Source organism: Monopterus albus, unplaced genomic scaffold (genome assembly GCF_001952655.1).
Source record: "Monopterus albus unplaced genomic scaffold, M_albus_1.0 scaffold3.1, whole genome shotgun sequence".
NCBI classification, from domain to species: Eukaryota; Metazoa; Chordata; class Actinopteri; order Synbranchiformes; family Synbranchidae; genus Monopterus; species Monopterus albus.
Window position 1 is genome coordinate 91,055 of NW_018127883.1, and position 27,131 is coordinate 118,185.

The 27,131-nt window shown below is 38.4% G+C and overlaps 2 protein-coding genes across 2 annotated transcripts in view; one reads left to right on the forward strand and one right to left on the reverse strand.

Annotated features, from left to right (window-relative positions):
- Window positions 1-530: 530 nt before the first annotated feature.
- plek (pleckstrin) lies at window positions 531-6,367 on the reverse strand. The gene is made up of 9 exons (XM_020601864.1): window positions 6,258-6,367; window positions 3,339-3,494; window positions 2,964-3,145; window positions 2,360-2,451; window positions 2,074-2,258; window positions 1,869-1,973; window positions 1,463-1,546; window positions 1,261-1,330; window positions 531-1,117 (listed from the first exon to the last, which is right to left on the reverse strand). Exons 1-9 carry the CDS (start codon window positions 6,297-6,299, stop codon window positions 978-980), a joined length of 1,056 nt encoding a protein of 351 aa, XP_020457520.1. The 5' UTR covers window positions 6,300-6,367; the 3' UTR covers window positions 531-977.
- Window positions 6,368-18,508: 12,141 nt separating this feature from the next.
- LOC109960182 (protocadherin-15) overlaps window positions 18,509-27,131 on the forward strand; it is a 199,264-nt gene continuing 190,641 nt past the window's right edge. The window contains exon 1 of the mRNA XM_020600094.1: window positions 18,509-19,023. The gene's annotated coding sequence lies outside the window, so the exon portion shown is untranslated. The remainder of the gene's footprint in view (window positions 19,024-27,131) is intronic.

Sequence of the window (27,131 nt, forward strand, 5' to 3'; positions counted from 1 at the left end):
ATGCCACTTTGCTGGATGGATCTTCATTCCACTCTTATATAGCCTGACAACAAAGCTGTACCCACACAGTTCCAAAATAATGTTACTTTATATATTTAATTTATCTATCTACCTATCTATCTATTCATCCTTTATCTCTCTGTCTATCTGTTTGTTTGTCCGTCCTGAATTACCCGTATTTATCCTGTTCGCTGTACTAAAGAGCAGACAGTGAGAAGCGGTGCGAGCAAGAGTACGGCTGATTATTACTTCAGAAAAATGACAATGCTGTCAAAATGATTCATCATTCCTTTTTGGAGGAAAACACTGGTAAAAGGTGACAAGATGACAAACGTAAATGCATATAAAAATGAAGTGTTTGATCAAATGAAATTTAAGGATGATTACACATTGGGTCTTGAGTTCACAGTTTTGGCCATTGTTCAGTTATGATAACACTGTTCTCAAGTTCAAGCTGGTCTTTGCCACAGATAACCTTTCTGACATGCAGCAGGCCTACAAACCACAAAGTGACACTGAACTGCGTGGGAAGAAAATGATGCATGTTTATTTCACACTTAGGAACTGAGTGTGCTTGTATGATAGATTCAACTATAGGAAACTCTTAGAAGACATGAGAACAAGTGAGAACCGCATTGTTTTTTCTTTGTAATCACACTTTATTCATACAGAAAGTGCTCCGAGTTGGTGACCTTTTCAATGTTCAGATACAGCAGATTCCAATAGTAGTGAGCTCTATTAGTAAATCTAAGTCACATTATACGACTTACTATACGGTACAGTTACAGATGGTTGTGTTAAACTATTTAATTTGCTTTTAGACACCAAAATAAGAGATTTTGTTCTAGAATGACAGCATCACATTATAGTTATAAGTTATAATTAGTTGACACACTGTTAAATGAAAGTACAGATGTATCATGGTCAGTAGGTTCAGCTGTGGCTGGCAGATATTCACTGCTGCATCACTGCTTCTGTTATTTTCCACTTTTTAACACTGTCTGTATTGCTTTTATCCACTCCTTCCTTTCTTCGCCTGTAGCCGCTTGGAGGAAGTAATGAATCTCATCTGAGGTGATGATCTCAAAGAGGTTGCCATCAATGTCGTATTTTTTGGCTGGAACCACAAAAAAGATGAGAAAAGGGAGAGGGAAAAGGGATGACTTAAAAAAAATACTGACAGTAAACACCAGCTATATTTTCTGATCATTGTGTGGAAGCAACAGGACATGTGTATCCTGAGGCAGTGGTCTCACACACCATCAGGGACAAACTCCACAGCTGTCACCACAGACCCACGGAGGGGGATCGAGCCCAGAGGATCATCACCCTGACACCAAGAAACAAAGGAGATAAAAGAAAGAAGAAATGATGCTGAACAAAATATGCAATTAGAGGGAGATCTGCTGAAATTTTACTTGTGTCTTAATCAGTCATATACAATTTAATTCAGTGTATTTACCTTTGTAGGATCATAATAATGCATATAAGCAGGGTCATCTCTCAGTACAAACTTTCTGACCTTCCAGTTTTTTCTCTTGTGTCCCTGTGACAAAAAAAAGAACAATCTGCATTGTCTGATTTTCTGAAGCTGAATAGCAGTCATGACCTTTGTGTCAAGCAAAGCAGAAGCAGACTCTTTCAGTAAATGTGATAAATTAGTTAACCAAATTATAATAACAAAACATTCATGGTTCCCCCGCTGGGCGGCTGTGTGTTATTTTGTTATCGTGACCACTAATTTAAAAATGTAATGTTTGCATAAACATTCTAGAAAAATGGCTTCTCATCAGGAAATTATTACTATTACTGACACATTTTATTAAACCTTATAAATCAATAGTGTAGATGCATGAAGTCATATTCACCTGTTTAAGTAAGCAGCCTTGTTTTATGATATTTCCTCTGAATTCTTCCTTCACAAGCACGTCTTCATCACTGGAGTAGCCTTCACAGAAGAACCCACTATCTGCCTGAAACACCGTAAGCCCACGTGATTATTCCCCACCTTATTGACCTTATTTTAAATATTCTTTTTTAAATAATGACTTTATGACATTCAGCTAAACTTACAAAGTAGTAAAGAGCATTTGTCTGATCTAAGAAAGATGAGTGTTCTCCACTCTCAGCTCCTTCTTTTGACATGTCTCCTGCAGGCTGTAGAAAACCCTCATTCAGGAGCCCTGTTGCTAACATGAGGGCCTCGGGCCTATTTCTGGCTTTCCCCTTTGAAATCAGCCAGTCCACCACAGTTGCACCTGCACAAAGATAGAGAAGGAGAAAAAAGTTGTGGAACATTAAAAAAAAAAAAAAATCTCTTTCCACACCTGTAACACCAGTAAAATGAAGACAGCAGTACCGATGAAGCAGTGGTTGAAGATTCTATTCTCCTGCTCCAGTTTTAACTCTTTCACTCCATCATCCTGGTCTTTCATCAGAAAGTACAGCTCACTGAGAAATCACAGTGGAGACACTGTCAACATGTATCGCCAAATTATCATTCTACCATTATGAGCAAGCAATTATCCATTTGCCAAACGTCCTCCTAGAGTGACTGTCCATTCAAAACTTTGCAATCATAAGATGGCACAGCTCTCAGACCAGCTGTTATGGCTTCAAACCCCAGTTGAGCATTAAGTAATTCATTCACATCATTTGTCTTGATCCTCGCTCCCTTCTTTGTAGTTTGTGAAACATTCTGTTTCAAACTGCAGGAACAGCAACGCATTAATCTAATCTATATATCGTGTGTCCATGTATAATTTCCTGTAGTAAGCTGAGAATCCAAACATATCTCACATTAGTGTTAGCCTCAGTCTTTTTTTATTAGTCTCAAAACTCATGCATTAGCTTAATTAGCTAGAAGGACAAAATTTTGTTCAGTTCATATAAAAAAATGTATCAATTTAATGGTCACTTCAATATGTTTGTTTCGACCAGCAGGACATTTCTACAGAACATACGGCAGATTGACTGTGTCCGGCAGGCGAATGGAGCGTCTTGTGGACTTCCTGGCAAACGTTTTCCCCCCTTGTAGGCAGGTAATGGCTCTCCTGATGTCCTTGACCCAAGTCTCTCTCTCCTCCACATGTGAGGCTTGGAAGAAGTGGTCCTGTTTCTTGTCTGTGGTAATCTTGAAAACCAGCTAAATGGTGCATTATTAGTCAGTCACAGTGTTATAGTTTAGGCTTACGCTTGAGATTTTCACGCACATAAAGAAATTGACGAAACCAACAAATGCTTATTTAAAAAAAAAATAATTGATGATTCAAGTAAACTAGTATACTAGAACATGCTGCTTGTGATTATTTTTATATGTGTAGCTGATATTTTCTTACCATCCTCTTGCCAAAATCCTGACAAGGACTGATAAGTGTGGCTCCCTTTAGTGGAATCATTCCTTTTGGAGAGCTGTCTGCTTTCTTTTTATAGAATTCCAGCCCATCTTCTGACAGCACTACCCACACTGCCTTCCATGTGTTTAGCACTGTACCCTGAGGATCAGTAAGACAGGTGACCACAGGAAGCTTTGAGCAGAAGTGATAGCGGTCGAGGATGTAGTTGTTACAGAGAGCTCATTATAGGTACATTCACTTAATATTTTTGATTTATACTTATTGATTTATACATCCCTTCACCATTGCTAAAAATTCTCAAGTCAGTTAGCTTGATATGCAAATATAACCACAACAAATAGCACCACTCCTACGTTCAATGGTGACTTTCAAATCCAAGGTACTACATGGCTTTGAAATTCACTCATCACAAAAAACAAGAGAGTTAACTTTTAGTTCAGGTGAACTTTTAATTGTTAACATGAATTTCTCTCTCTCTCTCTGTAAAAAAAAAAAAAAAAAAAAATCCCCCACTCGCCCCCCACTTTGGGACGGTCTTTTATTCCTTCCTTCAAGCTCAGGTCCTCTACCAGAGGCCTGGGAGCTTGAGGGTCCTGCGCAGTATCTTAGCTGTTCCTAGGACTGCACTCTTCTGGACAGAGATCTCAGATGTTGTTCCTGGGATCTGTTGGAGCCACTCTCCCAGTTTGGGGTCACAGCCCCCAATGTTCATATTACCACAGGGACCACTTGTGCCTTCATCTTCCACATCTTTTCGAGCTCTTCTTTCAGTCCTTGGTATTTCTCAGGCTTATATATATATATAAACACATTTATGTAGTCCTCTCACTTCGTGTTTCATTTTACATCAGACAGCTTAGGCCCAAATAGCAGAATAGCAGGAAATGCAGAAGCGAATCTATAATTAAACCTTTTCATAAAAAGTATGGGGAAGTGGGATTATTGACTTTAACAACCCCTCTCTTGAACGATTTGCAATTGCGTTTATAAATATTGCTTTTCACTTGATATTATTTTGAAGACCACAAGTATGTTGTTTATCCAGTGGGACTTTCAAGTCACATTGGATAAACACGTGCTATGAGAAAAAAAAATTTACATCACTTAGGTTTGAAACAAAGTCATGTTTCAGGTCATGACATTTCCTCCCCAAGTGTGAACGTATTTGATTTTATTTTATTTATTCTTTCAAGCATGTAAAAACAGTTATGACAACACACATAATTTTACACATATCCAACAAATGCTAATCCAATATCAATTTCCTTATACCTAGTACATGCTTGAATGGAGTAGGAAGAAGTCAGACTTATCTAGTCCTACCCCATGACATCATCTTACCATCACTGGTTTGCAAGCAGTAAATGATTCACTTCTACCCACACACATATTATACTAAAAAAAGATTATAACAGTGTTAACATTCTTACATCACACAAGTGATATACTAAAGAATTATTACAAAATGTGCACCACACCCACAATTGCATATATCTTGATTGACACATACCTTTATATTTATGTTTAAACTCATCAATTCTATTACTATTTTTTATGTCTACACTTAAATTATTCCATAGTTTTACCTCACTTATGGAAATACAAAATCTTTTTTTGGTTGTACGTATAGCATGAATTTTATATACAATGGTTGAAGTGAGCTTTTGTATGTATTTCCCCAGTTTTCAACGCCAAACTCTAAGTATGGTAGAATCAATGAGGAATACAAAATTCGTAGTGCTTTCCCATCCAAAATATATCTAACCCTTGCCAATATCGATATATTTTTTGCTATTTTGTTCTGAACATATCTGATATGAGATTTCCAGGCGAATTTATCATCAACTATGACGCCTAGAAATTTAATTTCATGTACTTGTTCTATATTAGCTCCCCCAATTTTCAATTGAAGTTCATTGTCTGGTCTACGATTCCCAAATACCATAAATTTAGTTTTATCCAAATTCACACCATTTCTGTATCTTCTCAAGTTCCTGTGAAACCCGTCCAGAGAGTTGCTGTAGGTTTTCACCTGATGCCCATATGGTAGTGTCATCAGCAAACAAAACCACTTTAACTAAATTAGAAACCTTGCATATGTCATTAATGTATAGTATAAATAATTTAGGTCCCAAAACAGAACCCTGAGACACTCCACATACAATGTCCAGCTCACTCGATTGGTATTCACCCAACTTCACAAATTGACGCCTCTGTGTCAAGTAACTTCTAATCCAATTCAAACCCAATCCTCTGATCCCATATTTTTCTAACTTATCCATTAATAACTCATGATTGATTGTGTCAAATGCTTTTTTTTGTATGTAGAATAAAAACTTACAAAACACTTGTCATGTTTTACATCATTTCTGGACAGAAGCAGGAACTTGAGAAGCTGCTGCAACTGTAGAAGAGAAGTGTGCCCTTATCAAACCTGTCATAAATTTAATACTTTCTGTAATTCAATGCGTTGATGCTAACTTTTATTGCAGTTTCATTGTTTTGAAGTTTTTTTTTTATTTGCTTTGCCATGCATTTGGGCTCTTACCTTATTGTAATATTGCCCACCAAACCTCTAAGTATCTCTTGAAATTCAAAGTGTATGTACTTTTTGTTCCAGAACCAATCATAAACTTACAAAAATGACTCTGTCAGTGTAAAAAAATATGTTCAAGCTCTACAAATGCAATGCAACTGACTCCAGGAACAACATCTGAGATCTCTGTTCGGAAGTGTGCAATCATAGGAACAGCTAAGATACTGTGCAGAACCCTGAAGTTCCCAGGCCTCTGGCAGAGAACCCGAGCGTGAAGGCAGGAATAAGACCACCGGAAAGTGGGGTGAGTGGGGAATTTTATATATATACCTAAAAAAAAATTTTAAAAAATTTATTATTCTTACCTTTTTCACCAAGTACCCCTCTCTAATCTCTTCAGGCTCCATTACTCTGCTCTCTGCTGCTGTCAGCTACAACTTTGCCACTTTGAGCGACCGTCACAACTATTTCCCCTGTGCTTGCTCTCTCTCTCTTTTTCTCTGTCACTCTAGACTAAAACCACAAAGACACAAGCAGGAAGTTCTGTTGCTGGGTGTATGTTAATGATAACTGGTCATCCAGCTTCCTCTTTCCTATAGTATTATTAGTTCCAGCTACTGCTTGACTGATGTGTTTAGATTTTGTAGTGTTAACATCTAAAGCAGGCAGCTTGAAGGTTCTGATAAACAAGTATTGGACAGTTTACAGTAGAACATCTATTTTAGTTTAAACAAAGACATTTAAGTTGGAAAAAAACCTTTGGTGCACAGATGAGACCAACTTCCTCATGATTTTATATGTTAAGCAACTGCAAAAATAGATTAAACCCCTTTAGTGTGCCAGGCATATGACTGGGCAATTCCTTTGACTGGACTTGTTCATGTAGTTCCTCTATTACATCTCAAGCTATTTATTGTTGTTTATGACTGGTTGTATATGTATTTTTTGACACTGCTGTTCTCTTCTCTTACCTTTAAAATGGTGCTTTAATGTCTTAGATAAGACTGTTTTGCAACTCTATTTAAAAACTCCTTAAATAAAAAACTTTTCTTCCATATATTTACTGTCATAAGTCCAATTTGTGTGTGCGTTTTCTCTGTGTTAAATAGATCTTTATTTCCTGTGGTTTCTGTGGGCTTTCATGTTTCTTACTGATGGTTAAATTTTTTTTGTTTAACTGTTCTGTAGAATAACTAAACTTGAATGTCTTGAAAACCACTAGAAACAAATGGTTCTATTATTTGTAGCTTGCAATCACAAAAATCTCTTGACCTGATGAATACTATACTGAGCTGCAGTATGACTATGAAACATTTATATTTAGCTATGGGTGGGTGTCACTGCAGCTGAGTCAAATTTGTGTGGACATATTGTTAGAACTATAAGGGTTATTGCTCAGTTTTGTTTTGTAGTTGTAGTGAACAGGCCTGACGGAATAACAGCAGAGCGGCACCACCTTAAAAATTGGAGTACTGTTTTTAAGACGTATATAATAAAAGCACCATGTTACCTATATATTGTCTATTCATTAATCATACAGATGGGGATGTATTCTGATTTGTGCAGTCACAGTCTCCACTCTTAAAACTATTATTCTTGCTGGGATGTCACTTGAGTTGCAACAGACTTCAGACACTGCTTATCAGGTTGCAGCATGCAGTTTCACAAACTGTGGTTACTCTATGACGTGAAAGGAAGTCTTTGTATCTGAGCTGTCAGCTCTCACCATGATGGTGATCCAGCTGTTTGTGTCAGTGGAATATTGCAAGATCCAACACTGACATGACAGGCAGCGATGGCTATTCAGTGACAGAATGAGAGGGTGTAAGTTGGAGTTGTTTTAGAAAACAGTGACTGAATCAATACCTTATGTGTTGATTTTTCTTTATACCCTATTCCTCATATTGCAGTCATTTATTACAGCATACTACATAATATAATCATACACATTTTATACATGCTGTGCTTTCAGGTTAATTTGACTCTCCTAATTTGCCTGAATGAAGCAGCTACCAGGTGGTGAACACAATAACATATACATCTGTGTACTGCTCTCCAGTACAATATCTGAGCAGCAACATCTGCTACCATTGTGAATATAATGATGTTTACATTAGACTGCATTTGTATTCGAGACCTTGATTTAACCTTCTGGAAATTTTTATAGATGTTTTGTAATGATGTGACTTGAAAACTTAGTGTAATCACCACCTGCTCTATTCATGAAGCTTTCATAAGGATGGCATGAACAAATAGTATCCATCCAACCATCATCTATGCCACTTATCCTGAAGAGGTCGCAGGGGGACTGGAGCCAATCCCAGCTGACTTTGGGCGAGAGGCGGTGTACACACTGAACAGGTTGCCAGTCTATCACAGGACTGACACGTAGACAAACAACCACACACCCTCACATTCGGGCAATTTAGAGTCGCATATCAACCTAAGCTGCATGCCTTTTTCACTGTGGGAGGAAGCCGGAGTACTCGGAGAGAACCCATGCAGGCACAGGGAGAACATGCAAACTCACAGAACAAATAATATCCTTTAAAACCATTTATTTTTGTGACATTGCTTATGTTCCTCTAGAGGGCCTCATGAGCACATTTAAGCAGGATGACATCTGTAACGTGTGCTGTACTGCCTTCAGGGGTTGGACTAAAAAGAGTATGACAAGGAAAAGCTACAGTATTTCAATTGATGGGAATGATTAATCAGAAAATGTGATGCTAAAAAAAGCTAAGTGTCTTTTAAGAGTTAATAAGGTTTATGAAATCAGTTGTTGGTTGGGTATACACAATATAGGCAACTGGAGCAATAAAACCAAGCTGATAAAATTATTTAAAAGCTATCACAATAATCCTCTCAAAAGAAAGAAGGCTTAAAGTGGCTGCCTCATTTTAATAAGAAACTGTTTTTTATGATAAGCTGAGACTGTGAAAAGTCACCTTCTCAAGATAAACATAAGGGATCACAGGGACATTCTCTGTGACTGTGGCATTTCTGAACAAGAACACTGGCTATACTGTTGGCCTGTTGGACTTCAGTGAGGCTCCCCTCTTGCCAGCATTAACTGTCAACATGAGAGTCTTTTTTTGTTTGTGGTGGTGACTCAAAGGAGATTCAAGGTATTGAATGTTAATTCCCCTGGAAAAAAAGCAAGGATACAAGCAAAGAGGACACTGCAGAACATTTATAATCTCTTGTTTTTATCAAGATCAGCTATCAAGGATGACTTCAGGAAAAAAAAAACATTAACCCTGAGCTTTTTTGTAAGACACATGCATACTGGAAAAATGTAATAGCAAATGCTCACAGGAAAAAAATCACATTCATAACATTCCTTTGGTTTATTTATTTATTTTTACTGACTACATGTCATGCTGTCTCGCTTTTTCATCCATGTCTTTTTACCTATACATAGTGCACAAAACAGTATCGTAATGATATATTGTACAACTTGGGAATAGAACGAGGAAATTGATCTGTAGCACCACGTGTGAAGAGGAGACAAGTAGGGTACTGTAAGTATGATGAAACAGAAGAAACAGGGCATCTTTACACAGACCTACACACACACACACACAAACCCATTCACTCTCTTCCAATCACACAAACCCTTTTCACACCTGAAACGACTTATGAACACAGATTGTCAAACGCCCGCCAGGAGTACTTACGCATAATGTTCTGTGGCTGCAGTAATACGGTCTTGTAAGTTTCTGTATAATGCATAAAAATAGAAATGCTCTTTTCAGCTGCCTGGTGCGTCAGTAGAGTTTGTAGCTTGTACAGGTGAATATCCTGTGGTGAAAAGTAACCTAGACCTTTCATCGCATGTCACCTCCACATTCCTCCCACTCTTTTCTGTGAAAATGTAACACTTTGAAGCACAAGGTGAAACTTCTCTTCACATCCTCACTGAAAGCCACAAAGTCAAAGTTAATTTTGCACTTACAAAAAGTAGTTGCACTTCACCTCAACAGAGAATATATTGTTAGGTTGTATATCTAATTTTAATATCTCTGTGTTTGAGTGATTTGTTACAGTTTTTCTGTTTTCACTCCTGAATTATTACTAATCCACAATAATGAATAGTAAGTGTACATTAAGCTGTGATCGGTATTTCAGTATTGACAATGTGACATCATATACCTTCAATGTTAAAAGAACTGCTTTTAGTGACAAACCCACAGATAATTCTCACCTGACTCTGTAGGTACCTTCATATCTACTGAGTTTTTAGCATCTTGTAGTTCATTGCTTTGGTTTTATGACCCACAGCTTTAATGTTTAGGTTCATTCTCATTGTTCAGTGTAATTTACAGCTACAACAGGCAGCTGCTTACAGTGATAAAGCTCTGATAAACTGCCTGCATGCAGCACCACATGGCAGGCAGACAAGGTAACTAGCAACTAAGTGCACTAATGTAGGTGTAGACTGGATTGGTTTCTTCAGGAGTTGGTGGAGACCAAAACAGAGCTAAATAGAGAATAAATATTGAACTTGCATTCAACAGGTTTTCACCAACATAACTCTAATGTTGTTCCACATTTGCTGGATGTGTAAAGAGTTTGCAAACGAGTTCATCATTAAAGAGTGATAATATATCAGTCTTTGCGGCTTGTTTCAACTGAACCCAAGTGGCTACAAACTCATCTAATTCAGGTTCATATACAATACTGAGGTGCTTATCCTTCACTTGAGTATTTATATTTCATGCTACTAAATACTTTTTGTCCACTACTGTATTGTTACGGCTTTCTATGTAAAGTTTGCGTGTTCTCCCTGTGCCTGCGTGAGTTCTCCACGGGTACTCTGGCTTCCTCCCACAGTCCAGATACCGAAGCAGTGTATGTGGGTGTGTGTGGTTGTCTAACTCTAAGTGTCAGTCCTGTGACTGACTAGCAACCTGTCCAGGGCGAACCCTGCCTCTCACCCAGTGTCAGCTGAGATTAGCTTCAGCCACCCTCCTCAGGATAAACGGTACAGATAATTGATGGATAATTGAATATTTGTGTACACAAAACATATGACCAAAATGTAAAATATGATGCATTCTTATGTATAATTAGGTAAAAGTAATTCCATTTTAACAAGATACACAATTTAAAAGTTGCTTGCAATTAATCTGTAATAATAATCCAGTTATATCATTATATCAACAATATGCTGACAGGAGCCACTCTACTGTACCTAGTGAGTATTTTCACTTCACTGCAGGAAATGTTTTTGACAAGGAACTGCATTTTTCCCGTGATGTGTTGTTTTCATTCTGTGTTATTACCACTTTTATTTTTATAAAAGAACCGACTGCTTCTTCCCCCACTGCTAATATACTACCGGCAGTACAGGATGAGTTCTATGCTGCTAAAGCTCCACTTTAGTGATCACTTCCATTTTTCTTCCTCATATTGAACAGAGCAATAAATACTGCATGTGTTGTTCCCTCTGTTGCCCTTTGCCATAGCTCTTGTTTTGCAGCTCAGGGACTGAGACATCTTCATCCCAGTCCTCTGTACCTCAGAAGCACCATCAATAATTCTGCTAAAGAGTGCAGTGAGCTGAAAATGGGAGGGGAGTGGTTTTTTTTTGGGGGGGGGGTACAGTTGATGGCTTTTCCATGGCACAGTCAATCTATCTACCTCCTTTCATTCCTGTTGTGCTCCCACACGTCCGTGCATGACCTTCTGCAATGCTGTTTATCATTATGTGCTGTACGGACAACATGAACCAGGTACACAGCCTTTAGTCTGGACATAAAACAGGCACTCTTTAGCAGCTGAAGTGAGTTGTTTAAAAGGATTTTATTTGCCTATTTTACATTGCGAAGAGACATGAGCAGTGGCCATCATTAAGCTAGATAGAAACATATTAGAAAATTGCATTATAAAATTTAATGCTTGAAAAACAGTTTATTGTAAACCTGTCAGGTATTTATACAATGTGGAGCACTTTATACCATGAAAACAGATATTATATATAACATATAATTGAGTGGATCTACCAAGAATGTTTTTTTGGGTCAGACATTCAGACTTGTGCAGGACTTCATTATTAATTACCACCAGCCTCAGCTTTGCATTTAGTGTTAAGCATTTTTCCCCTTCTATTGTGAATAACTACAGAATTGGTGAATGCTTCCAACAGCACAAACCAGCCACATAACATAGCATACATCTTATAATATAACTCTAATGTGATGCCAAAAATCATATCAAACATTTATACTACTCCTGCCATACTGTGCAAATTACAAATGCCAATTTGTACTTGGTTAATGCAAATCTTGGTGTTTCTTGCTAAAGCAGTCTCTGCAAACAAGTCTACATTTCTTTGGTCGGTAACACAAATTATTCCTTGCTGTGAATTTTTCTTTAATTACCTTCTAATTCAAATATCAGCTAGGGTGTAAAATAAAAGGAGAATTAAAGGGCAAAGACATCAAGTTCACACCTTAAACTGACAACAAAGTGAAATAAATGAGCTGCTGGAGAAGATGGCCGACTGCGGTGGGACTAATAAACCTGCAGGCTAGAAGAAGGTGGTGGTTTCTCCATCTGCCAATTAAATCAAGAGGAAATGAATGGGTAAGCACTTTCACTGGGGATCAGAAAAGAGCAATGATGCTGCGAGCCTTGCAGGGAAATACATAGCACTGTGGCCATAACTGCTACGCATTGTTAACAAGCCTCCAAGAACAAGCAAACTTATTTATTCTTTTTTTTTATTTCTCCTTGCAATTGCCAGCAACTCCCTCCCTTAGTTTAGTTCTAAGAGAGAACTATGTTGTTATTTATTTATTTTTTAAATAGAATACTTGCTCTTAAGCAGACGTGATTTGCTACTGGCTGTTCCTGCCCATTGTTATAAATTCGAAAGGCCACCATGTCTTTCTGGACAACTGGGAGCATGAACAATGTAATAGCTACAGTATAAGGAAATTTATTTTATATGGCTTTTCATATCAGTGATGGGTACCTGTAATTAGTGAATCACACACTTTCAGTTCCACCAGGAACCGTCCCATACTAAGGTCAGCTAGTCAGCTATTGGCTGGGGCTGCCGGGCACCAGTACTTTATGTTTTCTTTGCTCTTGGAGAGTACAGCATGGTGCAGATTTCTTTGCAAACAGAATGGACATCAACAGTAGGTGTGCAACAAAGCACACATGGATTCGACAAAATTAGCTGCTGTCTTGACTTCCTTTTATTTCTTTATACTGTGCTGCCATCTCCTTGTTCAAAGGGCGGTTGTCTTTCTTAAGCTGAGATACATCCTGTTGCTCAAGTTTTCTCTCTGCCAATCAGAATGTAGCAACATAGACGGCCGGGTTGGAAGCAGACTAGTGTACTCTGGGACCTGCTTCTGAGCAGGGCCAGATGCAGTATCATGCTTTTCAGCCTGGTTTCAGCCCAGACAAGCTCAGTCTCTGAGCCAACAGAAACATGGTTCCTGGTGGCAGTGTAATGGAGTCATTAGTAGCAGCACCAAATGCAGCAGCTGAAAGATCTTGAGTGCCTTCATGTGCCATGTCTAAACCTTTTAAAAGGTATTGATTTGAGTAACAGCTTGGAGTCACTGAGGGGATTTCTTCTCATCAAAGCACTGAGGAGGTTTATCCATATGTCTGATGAAGTCTCAGTGCCCTGAAGATGTTTTTCATTTCACCTGCTTTTACATAAATTCTATTTGATCTGTAATGCTTGGGCAACACCTGTGGATGATGCTGCCATGTTATTCCCCCGCATAATGGATGCTGACAATCATACTTGTGTCTCCAGACTGATTTCTTTCTTTCTTTCTTTCTCTTTCACAGCTGGGATGAATGATTGTTCCAGCTGTGCATTCACTCGCTTCAGGTCTTGATCTCACTTTGTTTAGACATAAAAACAGATCACAGTCAGCCTCCACACCCAGGTGAAATATGACTGTGACAACATACTTGTATGTTTCTTTCCTTTTGCACATTTTATGCCACCCCAGAAATATATTGTGACTATTTCCTTGCTTTATAGAATTAAGGCTCACTCATTATATAAAAAAGATTTGGAATATGTATCAAAACACTTGATAGCATCTCTACTGTGGTGGGTTATCTAATTTTAATTATGAGTGTGTATATGTGGCTGTGCAAGAGTGCTCACATGGAAAGAATGTGTTTTGATGAGAGAAGGGCTGGCGAGCTGGTGATCAGGGGGACAGAAGGTAGCAGGGAGTGAGAAGATGCCAAACAACAGACTGAGGCAGGATATAAATCAAATCTCTCTGGAGACAATAGGGCTCATGGCACGCATATATCCACACACTGTGATTTCTGGGATCTGTTGGCGCTTCAGCACCCCTGCCACCAGGTTAATGACTTTAAAACTCTGTGGGAACAAAAGCATGGAAAAGTTATTACAAGAGCAGAATAGTGATGGGGATGGCATATTTTAGGGAAATGTGAAGGAATAATGAGATACTGTCAGTCAGGTTTGCCTTAGCTTATGTGGTCGGTTAATAGTGTTATCTTTTATCTTTAGTGAAAAGCAGAAGAATTAAATAAAAGACTGTGGTTAAAAGTTATAATTGCACATGATACACTGTCTCCCAGATTAAAGCCTTGTCTAAATTCAGGGGGTTGGATCCTCTAACATACTGTATCTGCCTGCTGTGGTTCTGTGCTCTGGCAGAGGAGGGAAGCACTTCAGGAGCGGCTTCAGCATTAGTCCATTTCTACCTTCTCTCAATTTCCAAGAAGACCTTCAACAATAAATTATGATAAGGTTTTGACTTTATCTTTCAGTTTATTTTAGCATAACATCTAAATGTTTTTTTTTTTATTTCTGATGTGATTTATCCTCCCATCTTTTACTCTGAGTCAGGTTGTGACAAGGCTTGTGCAGGATGAATGCTGCCACACTTTAACCTGCCTCTGCTCTCTAGGCATTTCAAGTTTAGCTTTGATTGATGACAAATTAGTGTAAATACAACAAGATTACAGTTTATGGTATTTCTTGTCTTTACAAGTACAGGATACTAATGAAGACTGCCCATCTTGTATGCAATTGTTGAAACACTTTAAATGGGACAGGTCTTGTTGGCCTGTATCCAGTCTACAAATGCAGACTTTGAAGGTGCCAGGCCTTGAATTGAGACACAGCACATGTGTTTTTAGAGAGGTCTATTTATTTGTTTTCCACTGATTATCAAAGTCTACCTCCTTCAAGCCTCCTACTTTACCTTATCCTGGGGGTTCCTGGGAGTTTCCCAGACCAGATGGGACCTGTAATCTTGCCAGTGTGTTGTGAGTCTGCCCCAGGGTATCCACCAATTAAACTGGAAAACTTTATTAAGTGAAATAGAAAAGGGGTTCAGCTGTCATTTAATTCTGAAACACACTCTGGTTTCATGATTCACTTCAAATGTAAAAGCTATAAATCTCCTTCAGTCTAATTCAGAAAAACAAAAAAAAGACACCGGTCCTTTAATCAGCACTTTCTGGATGGTTACTACAGCAATTTGAAGGATGGCTTCAAGAATCCTTACGGGAGTCCACACATACAGAGCTCCCAGGTTGACATCTTGCCTTGAGCAACGATTCAATTGCTGCATACCATGGTTCTATATAAAACAAGTATTGATTGGTTCAGACTTCTTCAGCCATATGTTATAAAGACAGGTCTTCTCACCCAGCCCTTTGGCAGATTTGTCTTCCGCTCAGGGCGCATTTAAACTAAGTCAGTGTAAGCTGGACAAATTGTAGTGTCGATCAACCCACACTGAGTTTAGCATTAAAAAAACTAGAGCAACCCAAGTCACTGACATACACCTGCTATTAACAAACTGTTTATGGATGTCTACAGAATGATATGTTCTTCAGCTGCTTAAATAAAAAAACTAACAACCAACAACAGAATAATGAAGAGACATGAATGTTACTGTAGTGAAGCTGTGGCTGAATATCTAACAGTGACAGTACAGGAATAGGTCAGCACATCAGGAAGCATGCTTACTCACTCCAGGAAGACTCTGCTCTCAGTCGGGAGGTAGTCTTGGACAGAACCTTCCCATAAAATCATTATGTGTTTTTACACTTCAGTTTCTGTACAGATTTAACAAAGAGTACAATAATAATATGTTGATTAATGAGTTTTCAATGTGCTGATAAATCCTAGTTTGTATATTTTGTGCTGTGTTACCTAATAAGACTATTTAACATGATGCCTTATTCAGTATTTTATTGCCGATTGATTTCAGTAACAATAGATACAGTAAATGCATTTTAAAGATCTGCATTATCTCATCCGGTGCAGCTTAATGCGATGATTATGGTAAAGCTTAATTAGCCACAAATGGGCATGTGCTCCCCTGTAAAGTCTGTTTACATAACAGTGGAGTGAAATCTGCTGGCACATCCATGACTGACTACTGCCTGCCTCTGATACATTGTGACTGGCAACCACCTTCCACTGGCCAGACTCCTGTTTGGTTTGATCCCCATTCCAGAATCCATCCTAACACATGTGCTACCCTGTGCATACCAAGAAGAGCGCTGCCTGGGAGGTTCGGTAGATTATTATCTGATTTTAGAAGACAGTTTGTGGAATCACCAGCAATAATGATATAAGGCAGTAAAGGGAAAACATGAGATTATTTTTAGTGGTAGAGACTCAGATTTGGCAAAGGATGGGCTGTTTTGGTCACAGGCATAACACAGTGAGTGCTCTAGTTAGGCATATGACTAACTGTGTTGCATTTTGAGCTGTGATATCTGTGTCACAGTTCACATTTCCAGTATGTTAATTAATTATGAAAAATGACAAGTATTCCATCACAGCATGCTCCTGGATTTTTAAAACACTGATTAAGGGCTTGTTGTTCTTGAACAGAAACTTTGGGCAAAAATGTATTTGTCTTCTTTGTTTGTATCAAAATGAATAGAAAAAATAGGTCAACAGCATGCCATGTAGATTTGAGAGATATTATGTTACATTTGAATAAATAACAGCACATTCTGTGTTTGTTTGTTACTTTTTCAAAGACTGAACCAAATGGGTACTTGCTTAAAAAATGAGAGCGTAAAGTGAGAACATTTTTTTGGATAGATCTTAAATTGCTAGGAAAACGAGAGTTGCAGTAAACTGATATCTTTTATGTAAATCAAAGTAGTGCTAAGATTCAAAGACAGACAGACACACAGGTACTGGAGAGTCATTCAAGCTGTCAGAAAATGCTACTACATAGTAAAGAAGACTGAGCTCTGATATATCAAGAAAGGACATAGATTTCTCTCAGACAAAACCCTCCATGTATCACATATCTTTGATATAATCCACATGTTTTATTAATCGAGAGCTTACTGTAAGATTTGCAGTTTGGCCAGTTTCTAGATGTTGAGCCATTTAGTGCTAATTTCCCCTGAAATATCTGTTATTGTTTGTGCTTTAACAACAATACTCTATCCTTTAAATCTCTTGGTTAATGGATCTGTCAGGCAACCGCAAATAGGTTTTAATTAAATTAAACATCTCTCTCCAGTCATTGGCCAAACCCCTGATTGGACCAGACGGACTGAGTTATTACAATAAAGCTTAGTGTGTATGGATGAATGATCGTAACCTACCCGAAAATCAGTAAAGGACAACTCAAGGACCATTTTCATGAGAAGTAACCTGTGATGCATAATAAGGTTTCTCCCGCTTCTATCCAGTGATTAATTACATTCAGTACTGGTGCTGAGCTTAGCCATTTAGTTTGTGTAGAGAAGCATATGTTGCTTTAATGCCTGTCTCAGATTCTAATGTGGGTTTTAATCCCTTTTAACATTCCCACCTGAAATTCACTCATCTCTTAGATGAAGTATAACATCAATCTTTGTTTGGACATTTTCAATCATACTGTCACACAGTATATAGTGTTCACTGCTGAAAGGTCCCCCTTGTGTTAAACTGACTGAGAATCTCCTGGCTCACAGATGAGAGACACCTCACATAATAATAAAATAAACAGTATTTGCTATTTTGGCCCCATGACGCTGAAAACAGGGACTAGAAATCAGGTTTGTGCCTTCAGGTTATTAAGATGAAATAGGTTTAAATATGGAGAGGCACGTTGGACCTCTGCTCTTTTCAAACGTGTTAATATTATTCTTGTAAACGACACAATCAGCAGAGTTATCAAGTGTAAAATCATCAAATCGGATTATACTGTATTATAAATCATAAGTTTTAAATCACAGCTGAACTTTTCGTCCCTGGAAAGATACTGTGCAGGTTGTCAACACTTGAAAACATGTCACTGAGACACTGAGTTCATAAAATTAGCATAAGCCATTAAGTGTCAAAGGATATTCTTTTTCTTTAAAAGGGCCAGAGACAGACAGATTTCATGAAAACTAAGCTTTCTGTGTTGGTTATTCATAACAGGGTTTGTTAACAGTTGACCAGTCCGAACAGACAAAAAAAAAAAAAAGGCAGGCAACTGGTCATAACAGACAGAGAGAAACAATGATTCACAATGGAGAACTTGACAAGGCACAGAGGGAAAGTGCTAGGGAGCTGATTAGAGATTTGGGAACAGGTGCTCTGAAACACTCCAAGAAGCCGCGCAACTTTGGGTGGCGCCAGAGTGCAAAAAAAGATGAAGCAGGTGATAGACCAACACAACTCATGGATTAATCTACCCGGCGAATCGCTCTAGGGCTTCGGCCGTCTTCACATGCCTGTTGTGTGAATGCCTTCAGCGGGTGGTTGGACTTGCCACTTGTCAGGAATAGTAAACAGCCTGCGCTGCTGAAGACCGCGCCGACCTCTTACACTTTTGGAAAACGTCAACATTTTTGTGCTGGGTCGCCTTCGTTGGTGAAATAAACACGGACAACTTTGTCTGACCGGCTGCACAAGAGAAAGTGAGCCACACACACAAACTGGCAGAGGTGAGATTACAGACACAGTGGCTGAGCGCCCGGGAGGCACAGACCCCTCTCGCTTTGAAGATTAGTGGGTTGACGACGTCTGACAGAAACGAAGAACAGGATTAAGCATTGTGCAGTATAACCTACTTCTCATCACTCCCACATATTGTCTTCAGAATATTTGCGCAATGACCTTTGGTGCACTTGGACTACAGCGGGTGCGCCCGTGAGGTAAGAAAATAATTTAGATTACTGCTGAGTTTTCTTAAGGCTGTTGGGATTAATTATATACGTGAAGTTGTGTCAGCTAAATTCACACTGAGCGCAGCAGTTTTTGTAAATGACATCCACTGTTGGATCCTGTTACGCGCAGGTGTCATTGCAGTCCTTTTGAATCATGGCATTTATTTGATATGAGTAGTGTTCGTGGATGGTTATCCCTCATGTTGCGCGTTGTATGGCTTTATCCAGGGACATCGACTCTCTTTCATACGCATCAGCCTGGTCATGTGCTCTGAAGGCTCAAAGCTCCATACGCCTCCGGGATAATGTAATTTGTAGCTATGTGCATGAATGCAAAGATCAAGACTTGGGGAATAGGTGTTATAGTCTGCGTTGCTGAATATTTAATGATATGTTCAAAACTGCAGGAAAATGCGTCGACTTAACTCTGATCAACATATGTCGGTGTGAGCTTTCTTCCTTCGAGTCTCTATTTAAGGAACACATGATTTGGATCGTCTAGAACAAGGCCATAATTTTTCTCTCTCTCTACGCCAGGAGCCAAAGGAGACCTTCTAAGATGTGATGTGGAGTTGGTTTAAACAGACCTTAATATTTGGGAATGACAGAATTAAACATTTAAAGACCAGCACATTTATTTAAATAAAATTGGCACTTTATAATGCTCACTGATACTCCATTATGTTATTTTATACCTTATTTACTTATTATTGAGGTTTGTGCAAATAACAAATAGCTTTCTGTATAATGTGATATAGCAGGACAAACTACACCCTGCAAAATAATCATACAGGTGACTCAAAACCTCAAATGGTTTTAAGTAAAATAGTTACAGTATTGTGAACATGATCACCTTTAAAAGGGATTGATTTATTGCAGGACTGTTGTATTAGACTGCAATAGTTTTAGCTTGGTGTACTTAATAAATTAGCCACTCTATGTGCATCAGCTTTAAAGAATTAACAACCTGTCATTCATCAAAAAACATAACTTTTTTTTTAATTCACTCCTGTCCAAAGAAATAAGTGCACAGAAAGCTCAGTTTATTGCACAGTAATGAACCACCTTAAGCCTTGAAATGCTGTCTATCCATCTAGATAATGGCAAGCATCCGAAGGCCTAGTGTACAGTATAAGCACCAGTGTAATTTTTCTTTAGTTTAGTGTTAAGTAGCATGAATAAAAACCCCTCTGCAACTATCTGGCTCTGCCTTGTAAAGGGACACTGCTCAGTTCAGTGCCATTTGACTTGGACCAGTACCACTTTTTGTCAAGTTTAGGTTTTTAGAGCTTCCTGGGGACTAAAGCATGTACTTATTTTCCAAATCTGACACGCATCTTAATTTGACTCTGTTTGAGGTATTGTAAAGTAGGTTCTCTCAGATTTGCACTGCCAGTAAAAAGTCTGGATGCATTTTCCCATTGAACTGAATGGGAAAGTGTTTCCAAACATTTGATTGGTAGTGCCATTAAAATACAAATACAATTACAATAATGAGAAACATTTAAAAAAGTCTCCAACTCAGAGTGATTTAGGTAACCCCTGGAATTGAGGTGGCTGTCACAAGTTCATCCACTGCACCACTGCCTCGCTCCCACTTCTCCATCAGCATTTTTGAACTATTCCGTTCATGGCAGCAAAAGCAGTTTGTTGTGGGCTGTGTGGTTTGGCATACAAGTACACAACCAGCTGTCGTCTGTTTGATCCAGTCTAGTGTTCTGGTTGATCGGATGATGTAGCGGCAGTGTCCCGTCTTCTTGCTCTGTCCCTGCTTCTCTCCTCACCTCAGCACCATTTCCTCCTCAGTTTACTCTTGCTCAAAATGATACAGTACAACATTTGTTCTGTAGAAAGTGTAATTGACTTATCGCTAGAGCTCCTCATCATATTTTTTTCTTTCATTGTGGACATTGCATTTTCTTTTCAAAGCGGATTTACTGCTTTGCAAACTGCTGTTTGCTTACTGACTAACGTGGACTTTCCAGCTCTGCTCATTCAATGGGAGTTCAGTGTAACTTGTAAGCACAAAGGATTTACTGAATCACTGGAATAGTCTTTTAAAAATCATTGCTTCAGGATGGACAGTATTAATCAGTTTAGGGTTGGGCCATTTTCTTTCCAGAGGCTCACATTTGGGAAATGAGAGCTGAAGAGTAGTGTGCCTCAGGGCAGCAAGGCTCCATTGATATTCTGTCTGTGTCCAGCTCCATAGGCAGTCTATTGTCATGGCTCGCTTAGTAGGATAGCATCTCATGATTGAGGGCTATAGAAGTGGGTTGAAAACCAGCTTGGAAACTAACTACAGCTTCATTTATTTAAGGTTAAAGATATTTCCTCACAGTTGTGACTGATAGTGTTTATGTGTGTTCATATTGTGTGACTTGGTTTATCTTTTTCTAATTGAATTCATGCTCTCTTACTTTCTTAGAGCTAATTAAAAAAAGATTTCCAGTCAGTGCAGGTGCATCCCAAGTTTCAAAGGGTGTAGCTTCTCTAACATCAGGTCCGACAGTGCCACATTGTGTGGCCACTCAGCTTCTGGAAGATTCATGACCAGCCAAGCAGAAAGATTTATCTGTCGTGAGTGTGTGAAATTGCAATGCTCTGCAGTACTCTGTCCAGGGCCGGTGAGAGAGACAGATCCTCCATTGCTTTGGGAAATAAAGAAGTAACAGAGAGGAGTTGACACAAAAAAGCAGTGAGCACTAATGGCTGAGTGTGGTCTGTGTCAGGTAGAGGTGATCAAGGCTGTATTTGTTTTCTTTCTCTCTCTTTTTGAACTAGAAAAGAAACAAGTAGAACAGAGCAACCACTGGGGAGTAGCAAAGAAATTCATCTGAGGACTTGAACAAATAAGGAAAACTTTTGAAGAGTCTCATGAAGTTGACACATCGAAGTGCCAAAGTTTACAAGTGGCTGCAGTGGGAGGATTGCACTTTCAGCTCGCCATGGATTGTTTTTGCATTTTTGCTGCCACTTACTGTGAAAATCACTGTTAATTTACAACTTGTTGTAAATGACTCGTATAAAAATGATGTAAATTTAAATAATTTGAAAAAGAAAATCGTAGAACTGCTATGCATCCTTTTCTCATCGTTTATGGGCCCATTTAATCGGTTTTAAAGTATGGCTCTTGATGTGACTATTAATATACTAAATGCTAAATGTTGAGACTTGTGTGGTGATTTATAGTCACTACATTGTAAATAATTAGTGATACTAAAAGGACAAGAAAAATGTCAAGGGTAACTAAAGATTCAGATTTAGAAGACTTTTATTTTGGAAGGACTCATGTGCTACTGTGACCTACAAATTGGGAATACAACATTTAATCAGTTCAGCCTTGAGGTGTTGTAAATTTTATAGCCCCAAGCTTGTAGCTGCATTAAGTTGTAATAGAGCATGTGGTCAGTAGGATGAAAGGAGAAGATCAAAAGTGATCTTGGTGTGTCAACACCAATAATCTCTATTCATAAAGTGCATTTTTTTTTTAATTAACATCCATGCGTATGGACACACTACAGATCTGTTCTACTTCTTTTGCTTATTTCCGTCTTTTGTCACTTTTGAACACAGTGACAACTTCAGTCATTTCTCATAAATACAGTAACTGAATTTAACTACAAATATATTGGATCCCATTTGGTAGAAGTGGCTGTAGACAGACTGTAGGGAGCCCAGTCAACTAATCCGCAGTAAAACCAGAACAGAATGGTAAAGGGTGCTTTCACCCTTAATCTTCTAAAAGTGGACTACACGTATTATTGCTGACTGGGCAGCAGTGACTTGTAGAGAGAAGGAAGTTGTAAATGTTAGGCAGGAATATTTTGCTTTTGATTAGAATCACCTTCTGAGAAAATGTTGAAATGACTAATTTTTTTTTCTGTAATAACCTGCAGTATGTATTTTTGAGAAGGGCAATGGTCAACACTGGATCAGGAGTTGTACTGATTAGTGTGTGTGAGTGTGTGTGTGTGCAGGCCATGCACAGCCTTTCCTCTACATAAAACTCTAATTAGATGTTTCAGTGACTAATAATGAGGCTGCGTAAACGTTTTTCCCTTTTATTGATTGGCAAACTACAATGTTATTTTGTGCATTTCACCAACTGCATACCTAAAATTTAGCACTTAACATGCCGTCTTTTGGGGCTTTTGCCCTTTGAATCAGAGTTTAGACACTGAAAATTGTTGTTTACTTGCCTTTGAGTTAAAATCCATCTAATGTGTAGGATCCTATCTGTGCATCAGTTATAAACATTTAGTGTCATCTCTCTTTTTGTTGTTCAAAGAAACACTGACGACTTGAATTTTGAAAGGAAACAGTTTGAGAGAAACAGATATGCAGATTATTTTCATCTATAATTTGTGAGAACCTTTGCAAGTGTCCATGTGTTTGTTGATTGAAATTCTGTTAACATTAGTTAATATTTGCCCTAGCTACAAATAAATCCTGCTGTACAAATAGAGAGGAAGGGTATGAATTACCATGCTATGGTAATAGCTCAACTAAACACTGGCTGCACCATTTGTAGGTGTGGACAGATAACATTGTGGGCATGTTTTTAATTTCACACTTGAGTTAGTATTTATTTGTGGCTGGTGTGGGTTATGGTATAGTTCTGTCATCAATTGCATGTACCCTCTTCTATATGTACTTCTATGTATATGTCCTACCTCATGAATATTGCTTATTGAGGTATTGTGAAATATTAAACATATTGTTTCTTCTACTGCAACTTCATGTTACCAGATTTTTATTATTATTTAGTGGGTTTTTTCCCCCAATATTAAAATAATGACAAATGTCCATTACAAGTCTGTAAGGTTACTGATTTGAAAACCCACATAACTTTAACCGGCATCCCAAAAAGGTTTTATTGGATTTATTTAATGTGATCCTTAGGGTTCGAGCGCCAGTCGACCCTGTGCCTTTCTCTGCAAAGTTTGCATGTTCTCCCTGTGCCTGCTCTCCAAGTACTCTAGCTTCCTCCCACAGTCCAAAGACATGCAGCTTAGGTTGGTTGGTGACTCTAAATTGCCCGTAGGAGTGAATGTGAGTATGTGTGTGGTTGTTTGTCTGTGTCAGCCCTGTGACAGACTGGCGACCTGTCCAAGGTGTACCCCGCCTCTCGCTCAATGTCAGCTGGGATTGACTCCAGCCCCCTGTGACCCTATTTAGGAATAAGTGGTATAGATAATGGATGAATGGATTTTACAGTATGTGACCAGCATTACTAGCTTATTTTTGGCCCATTTACAGCAGCACAACCAGCTGAAAACACAAAATTGACATTAAACATAGTTTCAAGTTCATTTTGGGAAGCAGTTTTCTACCTACACATCAAGCAGGGATGAAACATCGTTAACATTCCTTTTTAGTCATGTTTCTGGCCACTTGGCAGATATAAGTCTAAAGTTTGCTCCCTTCTTAGCCTCGTTTTGGTCTCCTCCAACTACTAAGGAAAATGTCGGACATAATATTTCATCTGCTAGATGGTCCACTGTTGTCACAGTCTAGTCGCTAACTTCTGCTTTGTGCTAGGATAGTAGTTTACACAGTTATCATGCATGCCTGCTGCTGTTGAGCAGAGAACTACAGAGGTGAGTAAGAAATCTCCATGGGTTTGTCACAACATGTTACCCCTTTCATATTACATAGTCATTTGACCTATTGTTGCTATAACATTTATTGGCTAAAGCAGTTTTATATAAAATCCAACCATAGCATTCCTTCAGCTACAATATAAGAGAAAGTATTGCTGCACAGTACAGATGTGCTGTTATTTTGGACTGCTCATTCAATTTCAGACTTTGGATAAACTCAAGGATGCACTCAATGAATTCTTAAACCAGCAAGCATAGAATAGAGGTATGCACTCAAACAGCATTGCCAGGAGAAGCACCATCAGCAAAATGATACTCGAACTGAAATTTAGATTACACTATTGGCAGTCTTACACAAAAAAAGCATCAAGACCCAAGGCAACCTGCAAGGGCCTGTGAAGTATTTAAGTCTCAGAGCAGTGGATTCTGAAGCCCATAAGGACCACCCCCACCATCACCAGCAAATCCTCTCCAAATTTTCAGGCACTCACTATGGTTCTTTAAAACATAAACACACAGATGCATGCGTACGCAGGTCTTTTATGAGTATCTATTTCAAGCCTAAAAATAGCAAGTTGCACACAAAGCTAATGAGTTTTGAGGCAATTACAGGATGCAGGAGCATATGTGACTCCAGGCTGGTATTTGACCAATTATGTTTTAAGTCATAGCTGTTCTGATGACACATCGAACAGGTCATGCCAAAGTAGTACAGGAGCCATTTTTGGCTTAGCGGCGTCTTTACCAACTCGTCTGCTGAGATGGTGGGACCTGTTCAGATGTAATGTAAATATGCTAACTATTCTGCAATTATTTTAGAATGGGGAAGTGTGCAGTATATTCAGAACTAAAACAAATGTAGCATTTTAGTCAAAGTGTCCAAATAAGGTTGGTGCTTTGTGTTCATCGACCTTCGCATGATAAAAAGAATCTGTTCACTCATGCTGCTGTTTTCACTCTACAGGCATTTGGCAAAGGACTGGATCCTCCTTTTGTTTTTAAACTAAATTTCTGTTTGTATTTGCTGCTGAGATATTGACAGCAGTTAACTTAGTCATTCTTAATTTATAAATTTGACAGAATATAGTTTGAGAATTTGTACATGTATAAGAGGAATGATTAGCTCAATAAAAATGCATTTAGAGGCCCTAAACTGCACATACAGTGTGTTGGACTTTGAAAATGCCCTAGGAACATTAAGCTCACTGATGCATTGTATCCTGAGAAATCTGCTGGATTTATAACATGAGCATGTCTGAAACATACTGTGGCGAAATATTTGAGGTTTTCTTTTTTAGATTAGAGACAAAAACAAGTGATTGCAATTAGTGTGGTTACATCCTGGCTATATTTCATGCACAGTGCGCTACATTCTCTCATAAAGCAGACACATCAGGATCCTTTTGTTCATAAGCTTTTTTAATAACACAGCCATGTTTTGCACTGTAATGCTCAGCAGTTTTAACATCTGTGCCACTCTCTGTTGTGCTCTGTTCATAGAAAATACAGACTAATGACGACACTCAGATGTTGAACATGATATATCCTCGTTGTTGTTTTGCAGAAAGAAGGATGAATATCCAACAGCAGCCCAAAGAAAATGTGGTCTGGTTAAGATCTGGCTTTCTTAATTAATATTTAAGTAGGAATGTGGGCACTGTCATTAACTTATCTATTTTTTGTCTGCCATCTCTATATACCAGTAAAAGCAGCACTCTAGATTAATTATTATTATTATTTTATATATCAGTGCAAAGGTAATGCATTTGTATGATTGATAATACAATGAGTTAGGGCAAATATTATATCAAATGTACAGTGGTATACAGTCAACTGAAAAGAAAAACGCTTTCTTGAGTTAGATTTGTGGCAAGTTCATTGAAGTTTTCATGTATTGTATTGGCTAAATACCCTGCCAGTAACTGGAAATAACAGAGGTAAGTTTTCAGTTCATTGTAGTCTTGTTGTGATCCCTGACATCTATTGTGTTTACCTTAGAGTTACAGCAGCATCACAGTAGCTGAACTACAACTGCAATATGTAAGACCTTAATAACACAAACCCACACAGAAGGAAAATGTAGCCTTCGTTGCCTGCAGGTGGCTTAAAGCAGCAATGGCTGTCACTTTCTTTACCTTCACCAGGCAACATTTACATATCAACATTCAGGTCTGAACAGTTTGTGCAGTTTTATTGCTGTCCTGAATGTGTTGCAGCTTGATAGGTGTAGAACTTTTTTCATATTCGCTCTTCCTTGTGGAGAATCTGCAGCCTGTTAATTTTGTGTTAACATTCAGTGCTAACAGACACAGTTGAAAACTGCTCTCTGCTTTGTTGAATGCAGGCACATAGAACTGCAGTCCACATTTATTAGTGATGTGTATATGAACGCTGTACAGCCACAAACTAACTTACTGACATTGGCAAAACTTTGTAATTTTTTTTTTTTTTTTTTTAACTTTATTATGGAAACTCCCAACTTTTCCCTAT